This window comes from Olea europaea, unplaced genomic scaffold (assembly GCF_002742605.1).
Source record: "Olea europaea var. sylvestris unplaced genomic scaffold, O_europaea_v1 scaffold69, whole genome shotgun sequence".
NCBI lineage: Eukaryota > Viridiplantae > Streptophyta > Magnoliopsida > Lamiales > Oleaceae > Olea > Olea europaea.
In genome coordinates, this window is record NW_019265290.1 from 541,832 (window position 1) to 560,713 (window position 18,882).

The 18,882-nt window shown below is 31.3% G+C and overlaps 2 protein-coding genes across 2 annotated transcripts; both read left to right on the forward strand.

The window, feature by feature from the left end:
* Nucleotides 1-383: 383 nt before the first annotated feature.
* On the forward strand, nt 384-2,308 carry LOC111390562 (1-aminocyclopropane-1-carboxylate oxidase homolog 1-like). The gene is made up of 3 exons (XM_023015621.1): nt 384-928; nt 1,004-1,325; nt 1,816-2,308. Exons 1-3 carry the CDS (start codon nt 423-425, stop codon nt 2,086-2,088), a joined length of 1,101 nt encoding a protein of 366 aa, XP_022871389.1. The 5' UTR covers nt 384-422; the 3' UTR covers nt 2,089-2,308.
* Nucleotides 2,309-15,885: 13,577 nt separating this feature from the next.
* Nucleotides 15,886-18,377, forward strand: LOC111390576 (protein BREVIS RADIX-like). The gene is made up of 3 exons (XM_023015637.1): nt 15,886-16,052; nt 16,375-17,570; nt 18,088-18,377. Exons 2-3 carry the CDS (start codon nt 17,329-17,331, stop codon nt 18,245-18,247), a joined length of 402 nt encoding a protein of 133 aa, XP_022871405.1. The 5' UTR covers nt 15,886-16,052; nt 16,375-17,328; the 3' UTR covers nt 18,248-18,377.
* Nucleotides 18,378-18,882: the final 505 nt, after the last annotated feature.

An 18,882-nucleotide genomic window follows, 5' to 3' on the forward strand; every position in this document is an offset into this window, starting at 1 on the left:
TTCATTTTCAATTACACATTCTTTTATAGAATAATTTTACACGTAAATTTAAATTATGGTATGCATTTTTTAAATCTTGTAATAAAGAAGGTTAGTGTAATTATTATTTTTTTTAAAGAAAGAAATATCTCTAAAGTTATCATAAACATCATGAGAAGTAAACATTATTCAAAAGTTAAAATAAAAAGGTTTGTGAAATTTAAAAAAAAAAAAATTCTCTATAATTTGCCATACAATATTATTATAAAATAGAACCCCGCGTAGCGCGTTTTAAAGTTAAAGATTCTATTTGAAATAGCAACGTTGGTTTTATATAATCCTTCCACGTGTGCGGTCAAGTTTTGCTTGCTTACAAAACTCTCATCTTCTATATAGTGATCATAATGTAAGTAAAGGATATCATCTAAGTTCAAGCAGAGAACATGGCTGAACTTGATAGAAGAAGTGAAATCCAAGCATTTGAAGAATCAAAAGCTGGTGTAAAGGGGCTCCTCGAAAAAGGAGTGTCGAAAATTCCACGTATGTTTGTGCTGGATCAACCTATAGTTGAAGAGAAACCAGTCTCCGGAAATATTCCTCAGTACAATCTTCCAGTCATTGATTTTGAAGGCTTAAAGAATGACGCCGCAAAGCGTAAAGAAATCGTTGATAAAGTTAGAGATGCTTGCGATAATTGGGGCTTTTTCCAGATTGTCAACCATGAAATTCCAGTGAGCACCATGGAGAAAGTAATTGAAGGTATAAAAGGATTTCATGAGCTAGAAACTGAGTTGAAAATGCCGTATTATTCGAGGGATAATAAGAAGAAGGTCGGTTTTAATAGCAACTTTGATTTATACCAAGCACGTTCTGCTAACTGGAGGGACACCATTTTCTTTGTCATGTCTCCTGATCCTCCTCAGCCTGAAGAACTTCCAGAAGTATGCAGGTATATATGTCTGTAAAATTTGATCTTGATAATTATTAATTTCAGTTGGCTTACACAATTTTATATATCCTGCAGAGATATAATGATGAAATACTCAGATGACGTAATGAATTTGGGGTTCACTCTGTTTGAACTGATCTCAGAAGCATTGGGATTAGACCCTAATCACTTGAGAAACATGGACTGTGCTGAGGGGCTTTACATAATTGGCCACTATTATCCGGCATGCCCCGAACCAGATTTGACATTAGGCCTCAGTAAACATACTGATAGCGGTTTCTTGACTGTGCTTCTACAAGACCAAATCGGTGGTCTCCAAGTTCTCCACAAGAATCACTGGGTAGATGTGCCTTACTTGCCTGGAGCTCTAGTTGTAAATGTTGGAGACCTTATGGAGGCAAGTCTCTCTCCCTTACAATATATTTTTTTTACAGTATTCTAAAAAGCAGCGTCTAGGCATGAAGCAAGAGCAATACGCCTTTTCAGCACCTAGGAACAATTTTTTACACTGCTCGTGCAAAAGTTTCCTTGGAACGGACGGAGATTGACCCTCGAGTGCAAAGGCCATCGAGCAAGGACAAAAGTTGTCCTTAGTGATCTGACAGAAAGATGGATCATTACCTTGATGATATAATAGTGCTCTATCTCTTGTGATGAAACGACGAGGGAAAAAAAAGGAAGATAAAAAGTAATAGGAAAAAATATAATTATTAATTGATTTAAAAATTTAAAATGGGAAAAACGATATTTTATGCTTTTTAGCACCCAGGCCGAAACATGGCATTTACGCTTCATCACGCTTTACGTTTTCTAGAACACTGATATTTTTTAGTCTGTTAAAGGATAAAATGTCCACAAGACGAACTTATCATGTTTTGTTTTTGCAGCTCGTCACCAATGCCAAGTTCAAAAGTATTTACCACAGAGTATTGGCAAAGACTGTAGGGCCAAGAATCTCAGTGGCAAGTTTTTTCAGAATGCATTATCACGAAAAAAGTAAAACTAAAGTTCATGGACCAATCAAGGAGTTATTGTCTGAAGAAAATCCACCAATCTACAGAGAAATCACCAGTGAAGAGATTCTTGTGACTCGAAACACCAGAGGCACAGATGGGGTATTACTATCACACTTTAAGATGAATGCAAGTGCCACTGAGTGATAGAAATCAGCTTCAATAATTTAATTGCTCATAAATTTCTACTCTTAATTTAATTGCTTTTGCAGTGTTTTCAGCACATCTGTTGAGAAGGTACCTCTAGTGTTTTGTTTTCCAAATAAGATTTGTAATTTTAAATGTCGGTAATTGTAATTTTCAGGTTTCATTTTAGCACCTTCAGCAACCTTTATTTATTGAACTAATAAGGCTCTAGTTTTGGATTTCTCATGTATTTCCCAGATTGGTTGGGATAAGTCATTGATTATTATATGGTACCAAGAACCCATCTTGTCAAGTAAAGAACATAACCCTAAAGTAAGCCCAAAAATATGATCTCAAAATGACAATTAAAAGATAAAAAATACTATCAAACCCATGTCTACTAATCATATTTGGCTAGTTATTGAACTCATCGTTTAATGGTTTTTCAATACGAAAAATGCGTTGCAAAGACACCAATCTATTTAAAGTCCCATTAAAAAAATTCCTGGGAGAGAGTAAAAACCTTATTTCATGAGTCATAACTGCAAATGTATGCAGAGAAAAAAAATATATAATTGAAAAGTTGTAAAACTTATAAAATATATTATTGAAATTAATTATTGACTTTGACTTAACATTAAAATTTGAATTTTACTCCGTACCAAACAGAGGCTAACTTTCCAAATTAAAATTAAATTAAACTATTCATATATAAAATATAATTTGAAAAAAGAATTAAGTTATATGTACATCTTGATTCACGATGACATTTTCCATTGCATGACACAATCCGAGCAATGATTTGAAAAGGTGTTGAAAAAATCAAAAGATATAATTCTGTCATGTATAAGAATGTAAAGAATGATGTACATATAACATAATTGTTTTAAAAAATTTCCTAAGCTGTACCAAACAAATTATAGAACTAGTCAATAATAATAATAATAATAATAATAATAATAATAATAGGCGTGAGCAAAATGGGAAATTCATGCACAAGAGAAGCCAATCATCTCACTACTCTGTACACTAATTTATGCGTTTCTACCCCAAACCTCAAACTCTCTGCCATAAATTCTAACCATACTCATTCACTGATCATTTACATCATTATACAGTATATACGCAGTAATGCTACTCAAAAATCGCCATGGCTAAACTTTCTTCGATTTCTCTCATTTTTCCTTGCTTTTCCTCTTTGGTGGCTGCCTTGCCCAGTTAGGAAGCCCGCAACAATTCGTATGGCAGGACTTGCAGCAGTGTGGGCTAAAACAGATTGCAGAATTGAGAGACTCACAGCTCAAGAACCCAGTCAGAAGATTGATTCTGAGGCCGGATACAGTTAGTACTACTGGGACTCGAACAACAAGGAGTTGGAGTGCGGCTGTAAGAATTTTATTCAGCGACAAGGCCTATTCTTGCCTAACTACAGTAGTGTTCCTCAACTCATCTACAGAGTACAAGGCAAAACGAGCTGTGATTCACGTACAAGGGAGGAAATACCTGCTAATAGTCTAAATAGAATAGCAAATTGTGAAATTAGACCTGAAAATATAATCATTTGCAAAATAGCTTTTGAAAAATCATCTTTCCAAAAATACCCCTCATAGAAAATTTGAAACCAAAGCCATTACAATGTATAAAAACCTTCAATTAGGTCCCCAAAGAAATATAGATCATGAATCTTTAATAAATTTAAACCCGAAAATTATACATAATTTTATTGATCTAAGAAATGCAACAAATGATGAATTAAATTATTTAACAGAAGATCTGAAAAGTTTCTTTAAAGAATATTTAGATTCAAAATTAAAATATAAAAATGTTTATATAGATAATAGAGCAATCAAAATAGAAAATAATATACATAAACAAATTCTTAAACTGGAAAGAAGAATTAACAAATTAAATATAATTATTAAAGAAAAAGTTTTAACAAAAGATAGTGAATTTTATAAATTCTATTGTGATCTTATAAATACTTATGAAAATTTTAATTGGATTCAAAATCTTAATCCCTCCGTTGCACGCTCCGACCAAATGGTATCAGAGACATATTACGAACCTAAAATTATGATGAATATAGTAGATGAAGAAAATATAATTGAAGAATTTTTGAAAAAAGTTGAAAAATATAAAAAAATCTATTTATCCCTATTTACCTAAAAACACCACGAATGAAAGTTTCGAGGATATACACAAAAGACTAGAAAATTTAGAACATAATCTACAAGTAGAAAATGCTCTTTTAGATTAAAAAAAAAAAAAAACCTTAAAGGAAAAGATAGGATTATAATTAATCCATCTCAAGATTTTAGGATAACACAAAAAGAAAATAATAAAGGGAAAAAACATGAAAAAAGTCAATATATGATTACAGATGTAGAAGAACTAGAACAAAAATTCTTAGAATCTATTGGTGAAGAGTATGATGAATATGAAAAACAGTTAGAAGAATTAACTGGAAAAATGGAAAATACAAAGATGAATACTAATCCATCAACAAGTCGAGATATAAAAATAGAATTCAGTAGTGATGAAAAATATGATTATCCTTATTATACTACAATACCTCTTAAGAGCGGTATTAATCAATATAAAAAAACACAGAAAAGATATACTAGAAACATAATAAAACAATCCATAAAACAAACAAATCCAATGAAATCTTATAATGAACTAATCCACGCAACAGGAATGTGGTTAGATTTAGACTGTGTAGATAAAAATAAAGCTATTGAAACATGGATAAAAAGTACAGACTTAGCTATACAACTTAATAAATGGGAAAAATATACAACTTTTAGATTTATAGAACATACATTCAGAGGAATTGTTTCTGAATAGTGGAAAAAGTTACCAGAAATTATTAAAGGAAGAATAAAGTATGGAGAAGGTAGAACTGAAAGATTAGATAATAGAAATAGTTTAAATGATCAAAATATACAAGAAATATTAAAAAGGTTTGAAAAAGCCTTAAGAACAAAGTTCTTAGGAGATATATATGCTTCTAATGAAGAAGAAAGAAAACAAGATGAATATAATAAAGGAATGATAACAATGAAAAATTTAAAGATATGTGATATGTGTGAATTAGAAAAATAAGAAAGAATTCCTTATGTTGTTACAAAGATATAGGTCAAATTGAACAATTTGGATGCCATAAAAAGAAATATAAACCATATAAGAAATATAAAAGAAAATTCAAAAACTACAAAAAATTCAGGAAAAGAAATTTTAAACGGCACAAGAAATATTTCTAGAAAAGAAATTGGAATAAAAAATCCAAACCAAAAAATATTAAAAAATGTAAATGTTTCATCTGTAATGAAGAAGGGCACATTGCCCCTCAATGTCCTAAAATAAAGGATAGACAAAATATAAAAACCCTTAGAATTTATGAAAAGTTTCAAAATGATAGTGATATAAAACCAATTGAATATTTTGGAGATTTAAGTAGTGAATGCAGTAGCATTTATGAATTAGATACATCCTCATCAAAGGAAGATTCTGAGGAGATAGTATATATGAATCAAGAGATACAACAAGTAGATCTAGAAACAGAAGTAGAAACAACTGAAGAAGTTGAAGACTCGATAAAAGATATAAATCAAGAAATTACCTTTGATATTAAAAAATACAAAGGAATAACCAAGAAAATATTAGACCTACAAGAAAAAGATGTATTCCAACAAGGATTCTTAGGAATACTATCAAGAGTAAATAAAACAATTGTAAATATGAATTATAAAGAAATGTCTATTAATATAGAAGATATTATAGGAAAAGCAAGAATTCCTATAATTACAAAAGAATGGGTAAAACAAAAGTTATCCAAAATTTCGGAAAATATAAGAAACAAATTGAAATGTGTTGAAATAGGAGGAGTTCAGATAATGGTAAAAGGATTCTTTAGATAAAGTATGAACATACCAATAGAAATATACTGTATGGACAATAGAATCTTACAAGACCCTATAGATGCTTTATTATAAATAGTTGTAGGAAACTTAATCTATCAAAAGATAATATTTACAGTAAAACCAAATTATGCAATATCCCTAATTGATGAAAATATTGACCAAAGTTTCAATCTATATTATAGAATTGGAAATTTAAAAATGTTACGAAAAAGTAAGGCTATTAGTATAAGCATAAAATCAATTTTTTGCTTTTAGTACTAGTCATCATAACAATATAAAAAAAATAACTGATAATATTATCATACATAAGATTTTGAAGAATTAGCACAATATATACCTCCTAAGAAATACCAAGAGCATGAAGTCACTATACCGGAACAAATAATGCTTGATTTCCACTAACAATCCAGAACAATTAATTCTAAAGGAAAACTGATAAGAAGAAATAGTGTCAGTTTAGAAGGAGATAATCTTATTGCAAGATTCTCCTCTAGACAAGACTCTAAGATAAGCAAACTCAAGAAATTAAGTATTGCTGAACCATTAAATTCACAATATTATATCAAAAGAAGATATGTAAATCAAGAAGGATCTTCTTGTCCTCATTGACACTGGAGCAGATAAAAGTCATGTAAATGCTAAATTTGTTAGTCATTTAATAGAATTTGAAATGCTAGAACCTTATATATTCAAGGATTATTTAGGAAATAATCTTGAAATAAGAAAATATGTAAAGTTCCCTCTTATACTTATGGGAGAGGATCAGAAAGAATATACTAAAGAAATAATTCTATATAAAGATGAATTATATGGAATTGATCGTTCACCTATATTACTAGGAATGAACTTTCTAGAGAAATATAGCCCTTATAAAATTTGCCAAGGATATTTAAAAATAACAGTTAATGATAACCCAATCATCATATCAAGAATAGATGAAAATATGAAATCATTGTTATCATGGAAACAGTAATAAGTGCTAATCCCATGAGTCCATATATTGAAATTACACTCAATATAAAAAGTTATTGTGGAATTAAGTTTCATACTTACCTAGATACAGGAAGTACAATAAGCTTATGCTTACCAAATGTACTACCATCTGAATACTGAAAATATAATTCAAAGAAAATAGTCACCGCTACAACAGCAAGTGGAAATAAGGATGTATACAGCAAATATACTACGCAAGTACCTTTTCTAATTTCTTTTAGAGAAGTATTTGTTGATACAATATATATGTCAACCACAATTGGATGTGATATTTTATTAGGATAAAATTTCCTATTAAAATATACACCATTTACACAATATATTAATAAATATATGTTCACAACGTCCTATGCACACAAAATATTTACACCAAAAATAAATAAGGCTGTTACAATAGTATATAGAGACATAAACCATCAAAGTTCTTCAACCCAACATGGTGGATATTGGAGTATAGAAAAATTTAAATCAGTTACAGTCCTAAAAATGACAACAAAAAATAGGCTAGAAAAATTGAAAAAAAAAATTCTGAAACATATTCTGAAAATCTCTCAGAAAAATGGAATACAGATAAAGTAAATGCAAAAATAGAATTGACCAATCCAGACACTATTGTTAGAATCAAACCCATGAAATATAGTGTAGATGACCAAAAGGAATTTAATGACCAAATAAAAGAATTGCTAGAAGCCAAATTAATTAGGCCTAGTAAAAGTCCACATAGCAGCCCAACCTTTATGGTTAGAAAACATAGCGAGATAAAAAGAGGAAACGCTAGTATGGTGATAAATTATAAAAAGCTAAATGAAGTTACCAAATTTGATGGATATTACTTGCCAAATAAGGACATCCTTATTAAGCAAGTACAAAATAAAAAGATATTCTCAAAATTTGATTGTAAGTTAGGTTTTTGGCAAATTATGCTTACAGAAAAAATTAAACCATTAATTGCATTTAGTACGTCCAATCCTTTAGGAGAATACGAATGGAATGTAATGCCATTTGGATTGAAAAATGCACCACAGATATTTCAAAGAAGAATGGATGAGGTAATTAAACCAATTACTCATTTTTGTATTGCATATGTAGATGATTTACTTATTCATTCAAATAATGTTTATGAACATATTGAACATCTTGAGAAATTTTGTTATATTATGAAAAAATATGGTATTACACTTTCTCAAAAGAAAGCTGAAATAGCTAAAACAGAAATAGAATTTTTAGGATTATTTATAAAAGAAGGAAAATTGCAATTGTAATCTCATATCGGAGAAAAATTTCAAGAATTTCCTGAAAAAATCAAAAATAAAAGACAATTACAAAGCTTCCTTGGTATATTGAATTATGCTGAAGGATTCATTGAAAATTGTGCCAAACTAAAAAATTATTTTCTTCCAAAGTTAAGAAAAAAAATAATATGATCTTGGGAAAAACAAGATTGTGAAAATATAAGAAATGTAAAAGAAAAATTAAAGGCATTGTCCAAACTTATAATTCTACAGGAAGAAGATTTCTTTATCCTTGAAACTGATACTTCAGATAATTTTTGGGGAGCAGTATTAAAGATTAAAAAGATTCATAAGGAATAAAAATGTGAAAAGAATTGTTCTTGTCCTGAGATACTTGCAGATTACACATCATGAACATTCAAAGAAGTTGAAACGAGATATGAGACGAACAGGAAAGAACTTATTGCTGTAAAAAGAGGAGTTCAAAAATATGAAGATTATTTATTACCAAAAAAGTTCTTGATTAGAACCGATAATACACAAGTTAAAGCATTTTTGAAAAATAATGTTGATCCATCTATTGCTAATAGATATATCATCAGGATACAAATTTGGTTTTCATACTTCAAATTTGATATTGAATATATTAAAGGAAAAACTAACTTTCTTTCTAATTATCTCAGCAGGGATGGAGCTAGAGCAACTAAGGACAAAAGTCCAAATACTTGAGATAAAAGTTTCCTATTTGGAAACACAAATTCAAAATATCCAAGATAGCCTTCGAAGCAAAAATATAGCCCTTGAGGCAAAAGTAACTTGTACCAAGTCTAGTATCCTTTCACAGGGACCAGTTAATACTAGCGCTCTCCCCGAGGATAAATGGAAAGAGAAGAAGGTAGTAGGAACCCCTTTACAGGAAATACTTAAGCCTATTACTGGTAATGAAGATATTCAAAATATCAAAAGCGAAAGTAGCTCTTCATAGAGTCAAACTAAATCTAAACTTTCTATTGAAAGAATAGATCTAAAAGATATTGTCAAAATATGCCATGAGGAAAAATTTCCCAGAAAAAATAACCATTAAGAAGTCATATTCTTTATTGTTATTTTTAATGTTCTATCATATTGGTATCTGGAGATTGGAAAGTGGATGAAGACTCTCCACTATTCAAAATACAACAAGATAAACTTCTATCCAGGAGCACCAGCCAACTGGGTACGAAACTATTTTGAGATAGGAAATATACTCTGTATATATCCTAGCAAAGATTTCAAAGAAATAGCCCAACTTCCAGCCAACGTCAGAAAGGCTGTTAAAAGATATACTGAAATTGTCAAGACAATAAATATATACATCAGATTCCATTCAGCAACTATGGAATGGGATCCCGTTCTTGAATATATGCATCCATCATTCCATGTTATCAAAATGGGACTTACAAACCAACATTTTTTACCAACCAGTCAAAAGGTTGTTAAAAATGGATATCAAGCTATTATAAATATGATGCCCTACAGAAGAGTAAAAGGATACAAAGAAATATTTGAGCACGTAATCCAGATAATTACTGAAAAAGAAAAAAATATGGATTTATCCATTTGAAGACCATATAATCTACTCCAATGTAAAGATGGCTACAAAGGAAGAAGACATATGTTATCTTGACCATCTATTGTCCTCAATTATCTCAAACCAAGTACATGGGTCAGAAGATATGGCAAAAGAACTATGCAAACTACTCTGGAATTACAGTGACCACCATTGTGAATACTGTGTAGTAGAAGATATGAGTCAAACATCTCTCAACAGTGAAAAATTCCCTGCAGAATTCTTTGATTCGAAGATGGAAAATTGATAGTGACAAAAGTGACCCTTTATCACTACTTTAATACAGAGATTTATTAAAGAAAAACTGTGGCTACTAAAAGACAGAAGATAATGCAAGAAAATTTGTGACCACTCACCTACCAGTTGTCAAAAGTGAGAGACAAATTCAAAGATAAGGCAAATAATTTCAAAAGGAGAGGTCCACCTAGCAAGAAGATAATGAAGAAATCGGTGGAGATAAGATTACTGAGCTACCCACCAAAAGAAAGGAGGATACAGCTGTCAAGATAAGATTCTCAAAACCTTCTATAAAAGGGGGCAAGAGGAGGAAGGAAGATATCTTGAAACAACTTATCTCTAAAACACTCTGAAGAATATTTTGTAATCTGTATACACCACTTGTATTCAGAAATATTAGATAGACAGAAGATAGAAAAGCTTGTAATAAGGTAATCACTTATGGAGTTCTAAATTTCATAAGGTGAGTACCAAAGGTATGTAAATATAGATTGTAATCATGTACTATTTCAGTTTATAAATATTAAAATAAAGTTTGTTATGTTTAACAAAATTTTCATAAAAGGATTTCGTTAAATTTCTCATGATTCCTCGACAGTACAGATAGAGATTTTAAAAGATTTTCAAAACATTGATTTTGAATGGATGTTAGCCATGCCAAAGTACCCGTCTTTGATGAATGGTTTAGGAAAAAAAGCAGTTTTCTAACAAAATTGTAGCACCTTGTATGTGAGTTATCTTTTAAAACTTCGTTCCAAGTAAGGACTTTATTCTGAAAAGAGTCTGAATATAGGTGAAAATAGAGACTCTGAATACTGTGAGATAGCGTCTGTGGAAACATGGCTAGTTCTCTAGAGTGAGAAATGCAACCTTAATTGAAAAGCCTTTTGCGGAAACAATTGTGGACCCAAATGATTTTAAACATTTTGAACTTCTACTTGATTCAGAAAATTGATTAAGTACATGAAAAATATCTATAAGAGCATACTGGAGGGAAAGTCTGTTTACTTCTATTCGATTACTGTAAGTTATTTACTTGCTTTTACATGCTTATGCTTTAATTAATTTTGATGAACACTTCACAAGCATCCACATCCATTTCTAATAGTGATAATGATCCCAGATTATATTTAGATGAGAAATATATTTCGTTTTTATTTAAATTAGCTGAAAAGTCTGAAAATATATTTTCTGTTGGCCAAGAAAAACTTGAAGAAATATATAGAGATATAGATTATTATTGTGAGCATAATATAAGATTTGAATATGTAAGAATTAGTAGAGAAATAAAAAAGGTAGAAAATATTATAACTAAACATAAAGATATAGAAGAAGAAATTTCAGAAAGAATAATTTTAGGATATATAACTAAGAAAGATCAGTCTAGAATCTTTGAAAAATTATCAAGATATAGAGAATATTTAGAGATATTTAAAAAATTAAAAAATACAAACATAAGTCCTGATTAAAAGAAATATTAAAAGATACAGGATACATCTTGCAAATAATAAAAGTAAGGGTAAAATAGTATTTTCTATTGTAAAGGCCATTGTGGAAAACAGAACAAATAATCTAGCCATTCTGAAGACTACCCATGTACAGAGACCAATTTCACAGGCCTTTTCTAGAATACACACATATGTGAGGTCCACATTTTTTAAAAAAAAAATACATGTGGGGCCCCTGCACAGTGAGGGGCTCTGTAAAACTTCTGTGACCCAAATTCTATACACTGGGCATTAGTGATCGTTTTTTCCCTCTATATTCCTTTGGTTGATGTTTTACTGTTGAACGTTTTTTGATTTATAGTGTTAAAGGGATAAATCCACGTCGAATAAAGATAAAAACATAAATTAATTTATAAGGGTTATTTCCAATGGAGATCCCAAAACACCATTTTGCACCATGACTTCAGTATTGCACCATAGTTTGCACCATTTTGGTGAGTACATTGGATGGTGCAAAGTCATTTTGTCGTTCTCTTTCATTTTTAAAATATATTATTGAGGAGTATTTGTATCATTTTTGATATATATTTTTGAATAAAATAAATAAATTTTCAGAAATTTAACGTAATTATTTATAACAAATTAATAATATAATCAATTATTTTCGTCAATTTAACAACGTATTAATCAATAATATTTCAATATTAAGAAGCCAAGGCTACGGAATATGCTTGGGATGTGATTGAAAGTGTGACGTAAAAAAAAAAAAAATAAAAAAAAAATTGAATGGCTGCTGCTGTTAATATATAATTGTTCGTTATCAAAATAATGAAGGATTGGCCTTTACTTGTTCTCTGGATCCGACAGCTTTTCTTTAAAGCTACCTTGTTGAAAGTATTGGACAGAAAGTTGAATATAATTGCATATGGTGGTAGAGGATTAGAAAAAAAAAAATTGACTTTGTCTTAAACTATCCAATTACAAGATATCATGTGCCATTATGTCAAGAAATAATTTTAGCCATCACTGAACGTCTCGAATTTTGAAGCCCTAAGCCATTACGTTGTGGTTTTGATCCAACGCTAGGCTTGCTTGTTTTAGCTCATAAGGTATTTTGAGGTATACAGTTTGAGATCATGTCAATCGGGAAGTAACATGTCACTTTCGCGCCTCCTTTTTTTTTTTGTGGTATTTGTTTTAACTATTTCAATTTCATAAAACTTATTAAATGTAAGAAGTGATGAACTACTAGGAATTTAGGATGTTAATAATTAGAGATGTTTAGATTGTAAATTTCTGCGACATACACATAACGTCTAAATAAAAGGGTAAAATGAAAAATTTCTTTATTTCAAAAGTGTGGATGTACAACACCAAAGTTTTTATAAAGGCACCATAATTTCTTTAAATTTCATAACCTTTATTCATTATTATATATATCCCTAAATTTTGTTACATCACATTTTTTTTCTTAACATTTCATTAGTTACTAATCCGTCCTTAATGACCTTTTTTATCCAAAGGTTTTATTAGCGTATTTTGAAATGGGGAACAAATATTTATTGACAATTTTGTGTGTATGTATTTATTTATTTATTTTGCTTAATTGGGACATAAATAAATCTTTTTACTCCCTCTTAATGAAATATTTAAATAGATTAGTCATCAAGGATAAATCATGTTATTTAAGGAATGATAAGAATAATTATATAATTAAATGGTAATATATTTACATGTAAAGTAGTTAGAGTATTTCTAAAAGACTTTTTGAACAGAATATACTTTTTGTTTTAAAGAGCCAATTCTTAAAATCTTGCTCCAAGAGGCTCTTTAATTTAACATGTTAGTTTAGAGAGTGAGTTTGACTCTTCAAAATTAAATGTATTCAAAGTGTTTCAATTTTCAACGTAGAAAAATAATAAAATATTTTTGAGAAAATCTAATTAAAATAAAAGATAGAGGCTAATAACAAATATATTTTTTGGGAATAATAAAATTAAGTATTAGATATAAAGAATTTGTGTCCAAATGATAGAGTGCTCATTGCGTAGGAATTTTTTTAATTGATTTTTTGATCGTTAGAGATAAAGTAAGTTTTATCTTAAAAGAAGAATTAAAAAATGACGATTGAAATAGTAAAATAACGATCAAAAAATTGATTTTAATTGACTTTTAATCCTACCAAACATGCTCACAATGTGTTGTTAGATTCCTCGGAGAAGTCAAATAAGGGCGCCAAATTCGCGCCCATTTCTGTTCCTAAAATTTGATCACTCTCCCCACTTTTCTTCCTCTCCCTTTCTACGTACAATCCCAGTTCACATTTCCAATTTTATGTATTTTTGGGTTAATCTTTGGTGGATCAGTAACAATTATATCGGCTACTCACAAAAATTTATCTGTAAATCCAAGTGATGGGCGAGTTTTTCAAGATCTGGAGAGAAAATTTGCTGGATTTTTATTCGAAGATTTTATCTTGGGGGCGAAGTTGATGATAGGCCGAAGAATTCTGGATTGGATTCATCTATGGAGACTATGCGGATGATTGGGACAAGTAGGTTTAGCTGGTGGCTACCCGCGATTGGATGATCCTTCTAGTTATAGAACCCCTGTCCAAGATATTGACCAGGTATGGTTCTTAATTTATCTTCTTTGCCGTTGATTAAAATTTTAACTACATTTGAAAGAATTGATTTTATACACCAGGTAATTGGGGTTTGTAAGAAATGTCTATAAAATAAGGGCTTTATGACTTTAGGATCCTCTCAATTACTTCTTAAGGTAGTCTGTGCATTTAACTAAATGTAAGCGCGTTCATATTTGGAGAACTGGGACACTTCTAGTTACAGTAGTCAATCATTTATTTGGTGAAATGTGCTATGGTGAGGTAGATTTGTGGCCTTTTGAGCTTTATTTCATCACCATCCTTCTGCAGCTTGTATAATCTCATCCATGTCAGGAATGCCAGTGTTGTGATTCTTGCAACACCAATGATCTATGTCTAATAAGGGCTGATTGTCGTAGCATTTACCATATCCAGAACTATGCACAGTGCTTGTGAAATTAATTTGTGAATCCTAATACATTTTCGTAAAAATTTGTAAAGCGATTGTACTGAAACCAAAGGCCTCTTGTTTCAATATTTTGGTCTGAATTCAAGCCGTACTCCACACTGATCCCAGTGCATGTCAATAAGAGACAAAAATGTGACAATTCTGTCCGCTAATGTACCGTAAAATGAGCCCCAACAAAAATCCACTGGCTTTCTGTGAGTAGTTTCTAGTTTCAAACCCATCAATTTGAAATTTCTCCATTTGCCAATCTGCTTCTACCATAAAACCCATCAATTTTGATTACTAGTGTTTGTTGACAATGTGCATTTTAAAATTGGCAGCATCCTCAAGCTTTGTCTACATTTTTCTAGTCACATTTTACACAGAAAAAATGATATGATCAAATGTTGTTTGTAGTCGAATATTTTGCATGTCCTTGTATTAGAGCTAGTCATTTCTCCTTGAAATAAAAGTAAGAGGCAAGATATATGGTCCATGTTAAGAACACTAAACAATCGTGACTGAAGTTAGGGAACATATAGGCATGTTCTGATATTTCCCATCTATATTCATGTATTATTTGACTTGTTTGCTTTTGCTATTACTGTGTTGAAAAGGTAACAATGATACGTGCATGTGCCATCGAGTCATTTCTTTATCTGCAAATGATTTGGAAAGTTTTCCTTCAAGGGAATTTCTATGTATTGGCAAGCTTTAAAATACAGATTCTTCATGGAAAATTTTACAATTCAAAATTGATCAAGAAGCTTAGTATCTTTTTCTGATCATTGTCATTTTGTTTGTTCTTTGTAGGCCCTCATTTCTTTGAAGAAAGGTACACAATTAATCAAGTATAGTAGGAAGGTGAAGCCTAAGTTTTGCCCATTCAGACTTTCTCCAGTAATTATTTTCTTTCTGTCTAGAGAATCTGGATACCATGTTGACAGTTATACAGTTATATTCTACTGCAAGTGAGTTCATTCTAAGATGTCTGGAAAGGTGTACAAAATATGGAAGACTCTAGAAAATCTAATTTATAAAATGACCTATTTTTCTTCCTTGTTCTTTTGACGTTTGAGAAAATTCAACCTTTTCAAGTTTCAGCATTACTATTTGTGCCCATAGAGGATATGAGTAGGTGTCGGTTTGCATTCTTCAGCCTAGTGGTAAAACCTATCTATTTGCATATCGATGTCCATTTATTACTTAAAGCATCTATTTCTTATAATTTACATAAATTTGGAATTCTAGTAGTAAACTTTTACTTCACATATATGCATGTATGTGAATGTTCATAAAATCATAACATCCATGTCACTTAAAAATCCAACATGACAATGTGATATATGATTCAATAACCTGAAGTATATGGATGCTTAAGATTTTGTGCTATTTCCAGGGTGAAACAACATTAATCTGGTACTTCCCACGGAGCAGAAAGGAATCCGAAGTTATCTTCTGTTTCAAGGATTATTCCTAGATGGAGAACTGTCAGTTAGCACATCTCTTCGTGGTGCATTATATTATTATTCTTATTACTTGCTTTGGCTTATCAACTACGTTCAATTGTCGACTAGAGGAACTGAAAATAAATTTTCTGTTCTCCATATGTCTGTACAGCCTGTGTTTAAACGATTTTTGCGCCTAGAGAAGGAGTACTTGTCATTTTCACTTATCTATAATATCGGTGAAAGATCTCTTGATTTGTTCAGTCAAACAAGCAATATATTTTGTACCTACTATATTTTAAGTTGATTTGACATTGTTCATGGCAACTTATTGCTGACTAATTGCATCTTTCTAACTTTATAGATCTGCAAGGACAAATTTGAATCAGAGGCTTGGCTTGTTTCTACAGGGAAACCTAGTAGCAGACATGCACAAAGTGACATTTCCGACGTAAAATTTCTTTCGAGCCCTTTTTTGGGAGCAATCTATTGTTGTTTCCTTTGTTCATTCTGCCACATTTTCTGTCAAATGAGAATGAGTAGTGCAGATGGCTTCGGAATTAGTGTCTCAAGTTCTCTCAGTTGTTCAAGTCAAGGTTCTGGACCATATGACATAGAATCATTAGGAGATATTTATGTCGGGGAAGATTTGGTCTGATGGAGGAACCAGAGATGGAAATGGGTATCCAATTCCCATAAAAAGTGATTTACTGACACATAGACCGTTGGAGACAAATGTAAAAAGTGATGGATGATTAAAGCTGCTTCATTGGCTTCTGACGGATCTTCCAAATGTAAAATTGCCATGCAAGCCAGCCTTGAAGCTGATTGTATCTCAAACACATCATGGCTTGCAGTATCATGCCTATATTTATCTGACACAGCATCTTAGGGCCAGATAAATTTTTTTATCTTATTTCTCAACTTGCGGATTTTTACATGTGTGCTTGTAACTTTTGATCACTCATATACCAGAATAATACCACAAGTTCTAGCTGGAAAACTTCGCGATTTTCACTTAACTTTCAGTTTTTTGTATTAAATTTTTCCAACATTCTCACCTCGTGTCATTCATTCGGACCAAACAAATTGGCAAGACTTCAAGTTTGCATGTCTTTTACTCTTGTAATGGACCTACATTGCACTAATAAACATGCATCATCCTTTTCTCCTTTTCGGTTAAAAGAAATTACAGCGAAGATACCTCCAGAGATTTGTGAGAGTGAATCAATTAAAGCAGTGCGTTCTCAAATTTACTCTTTTCTGGACACAGTCCGAACTCAAGCATCTGAACCAGAGTCAACATCAGAAGATCATAATGATGCTGCACGGGTTCGGAACTCATCACAGAGTGTTGATGGAACTCCACAGGAATGCAATGGATCTTCTGTTTCTGACACGAGTTGTAAATCAATTAAATACAGAAGATATATCTAGGACGCCTGAAGCTGCTAGAAGTGAGGGACGAAAGGAAGTTATTGAACAATTTGAACCAGGTGTTTATGTTACACTCGTTCAACTTGTAGATGGAACCAAGTTATTCAAGAGGATTAGGTTCAGGTACTTTTCATGATATCTTTTTTCCTATTTCCAGTTCGCAAGTTTTAAACAAAGAAACAGGTTCATTCTGAAAGATAGACACATATATGATTACAAGAGACTCCATTTCTGACTATAAAATCTTGGGAATAATCGTAGCATGCATAAACAACTTGATTCATAAAATTATAGGCATGCCTCAGGAAGAAGTGGATTAGCCTAAATTTATTCTGCTTGCTCATGCTGCCAAGGAAAAACTGAATGTTGTTCAGTATGTACTTTCTTTGTGCATCTGTTTTCTGACTCTCTTTACATAAATTAAAACTAGGATTCCAGTTTACTGCATCATTTGTGCACTCGACTATTTTACACAAAGCATCGAGGTTCGCTTCCTTTATCTAATAAATCTAACCCAAAAGCTCTAACATACTTGACGACATTTTGCTAATAGAAAGTTAATTATGAAAACAGCAGATGAACATTAATGGAGCTTTTCTTGTCTTAATACTTACCATTACTGATCTCCAAATTTCTACAGCAAGCGATGGTTTGCCGAGCAGCAGGCAGAAGAATGCTGGAAAGAAAACAAAGATAGGCTGCGTAAAAAGTACAGTCCACTGCCAAGAGTAAATAGTATACAAACAGAAGTAACTGCTGCAGCTCAACCAGTAGCTGAAGAAAATAACCCAGCAACATAATCTTCATAGAACTGATTAATTTTGTTAGCTATATATACTATTTTTGGTGCAGGGAGTAATTACTTAGCTAGGTAAAATTTATAGCCTGCATTTGGAGTTCACAACCATGTAGAGAAACCATATTTTTCTTTACCCGCATAGTAAAAATTTTTTGGAAAAAGAATTAGAATGGCATTTAACTTTCGTTTATGTTAAATCTTGTTGTAACCTGCTTTTATCTCGTTTGGTAAGTTCTAGTATAACTTCTTGTTTTTGAGTAATAATCTTAATTTTCAATATGTTACATATTATTTCTTAGGCTCCACTTTGATCTAGCTTTCATCAATCAGCACCTCTAGTTTCAAACAAGATATCACAAACATGAATGTGTACAAATATAAATTGACATATGCTTTTAATGGTGAAAATTGTCAACCGACTTCTTGCCAAGGTAGGGTAGGGCGGTCAGGTCTGGCTTGGTGTTTGGCAATTTCTTCTTTTTCTCCATGAGGTGTTCAAAACAAGCACTGTTTAGTATCCATAGCCATCAAAGGGAAGGGTGGTGGCCGATTCTACTCTGATAGTTGTATTTGCCTTTTGGAAGAAAAAAAGAGAATACTTGAACGATACTAATGTGTTTATATTTCGTATTAGAA

Bases quoted from the DNA above. Each gene is read 5' to 3' on its own strand.
- LOC111390562 (XM_023015621.1), top strand. From the start codon at position 423: ATGGCTGAACTTGATAGAAGAAGTGAAATCCAAGCATTTGAAGAATCA. The intron at 929-1,003 runs GTATATATGTCT...TATATCCTGCAG, and splicing joins GAACTTCCAGAAGTATGCAG to AGATATAATGATGAAATACT. The intron at 1,326-1,815 runs GCAAGTCTCTCT...TTGTTTTTGCAG, and splicing joins ATGTTGGAGACCTTATGGAG to CTCGTCACCAATGCCAAGTT.
- LOC111390576 (XM_023015637.1), top strand. From the start codon at position 17,329: ATGATGCTGCACGGGTTCGGAACTCATCACAGAGTGTTGATGGAACTC. The intron at 17,571-18,087 runs GTACTTTTCATG...AAATTTCTACAG, and splicing joins TTCAAGAGGATTAGGTTCAG to CAAGCGATGGTTTGCCGAGC.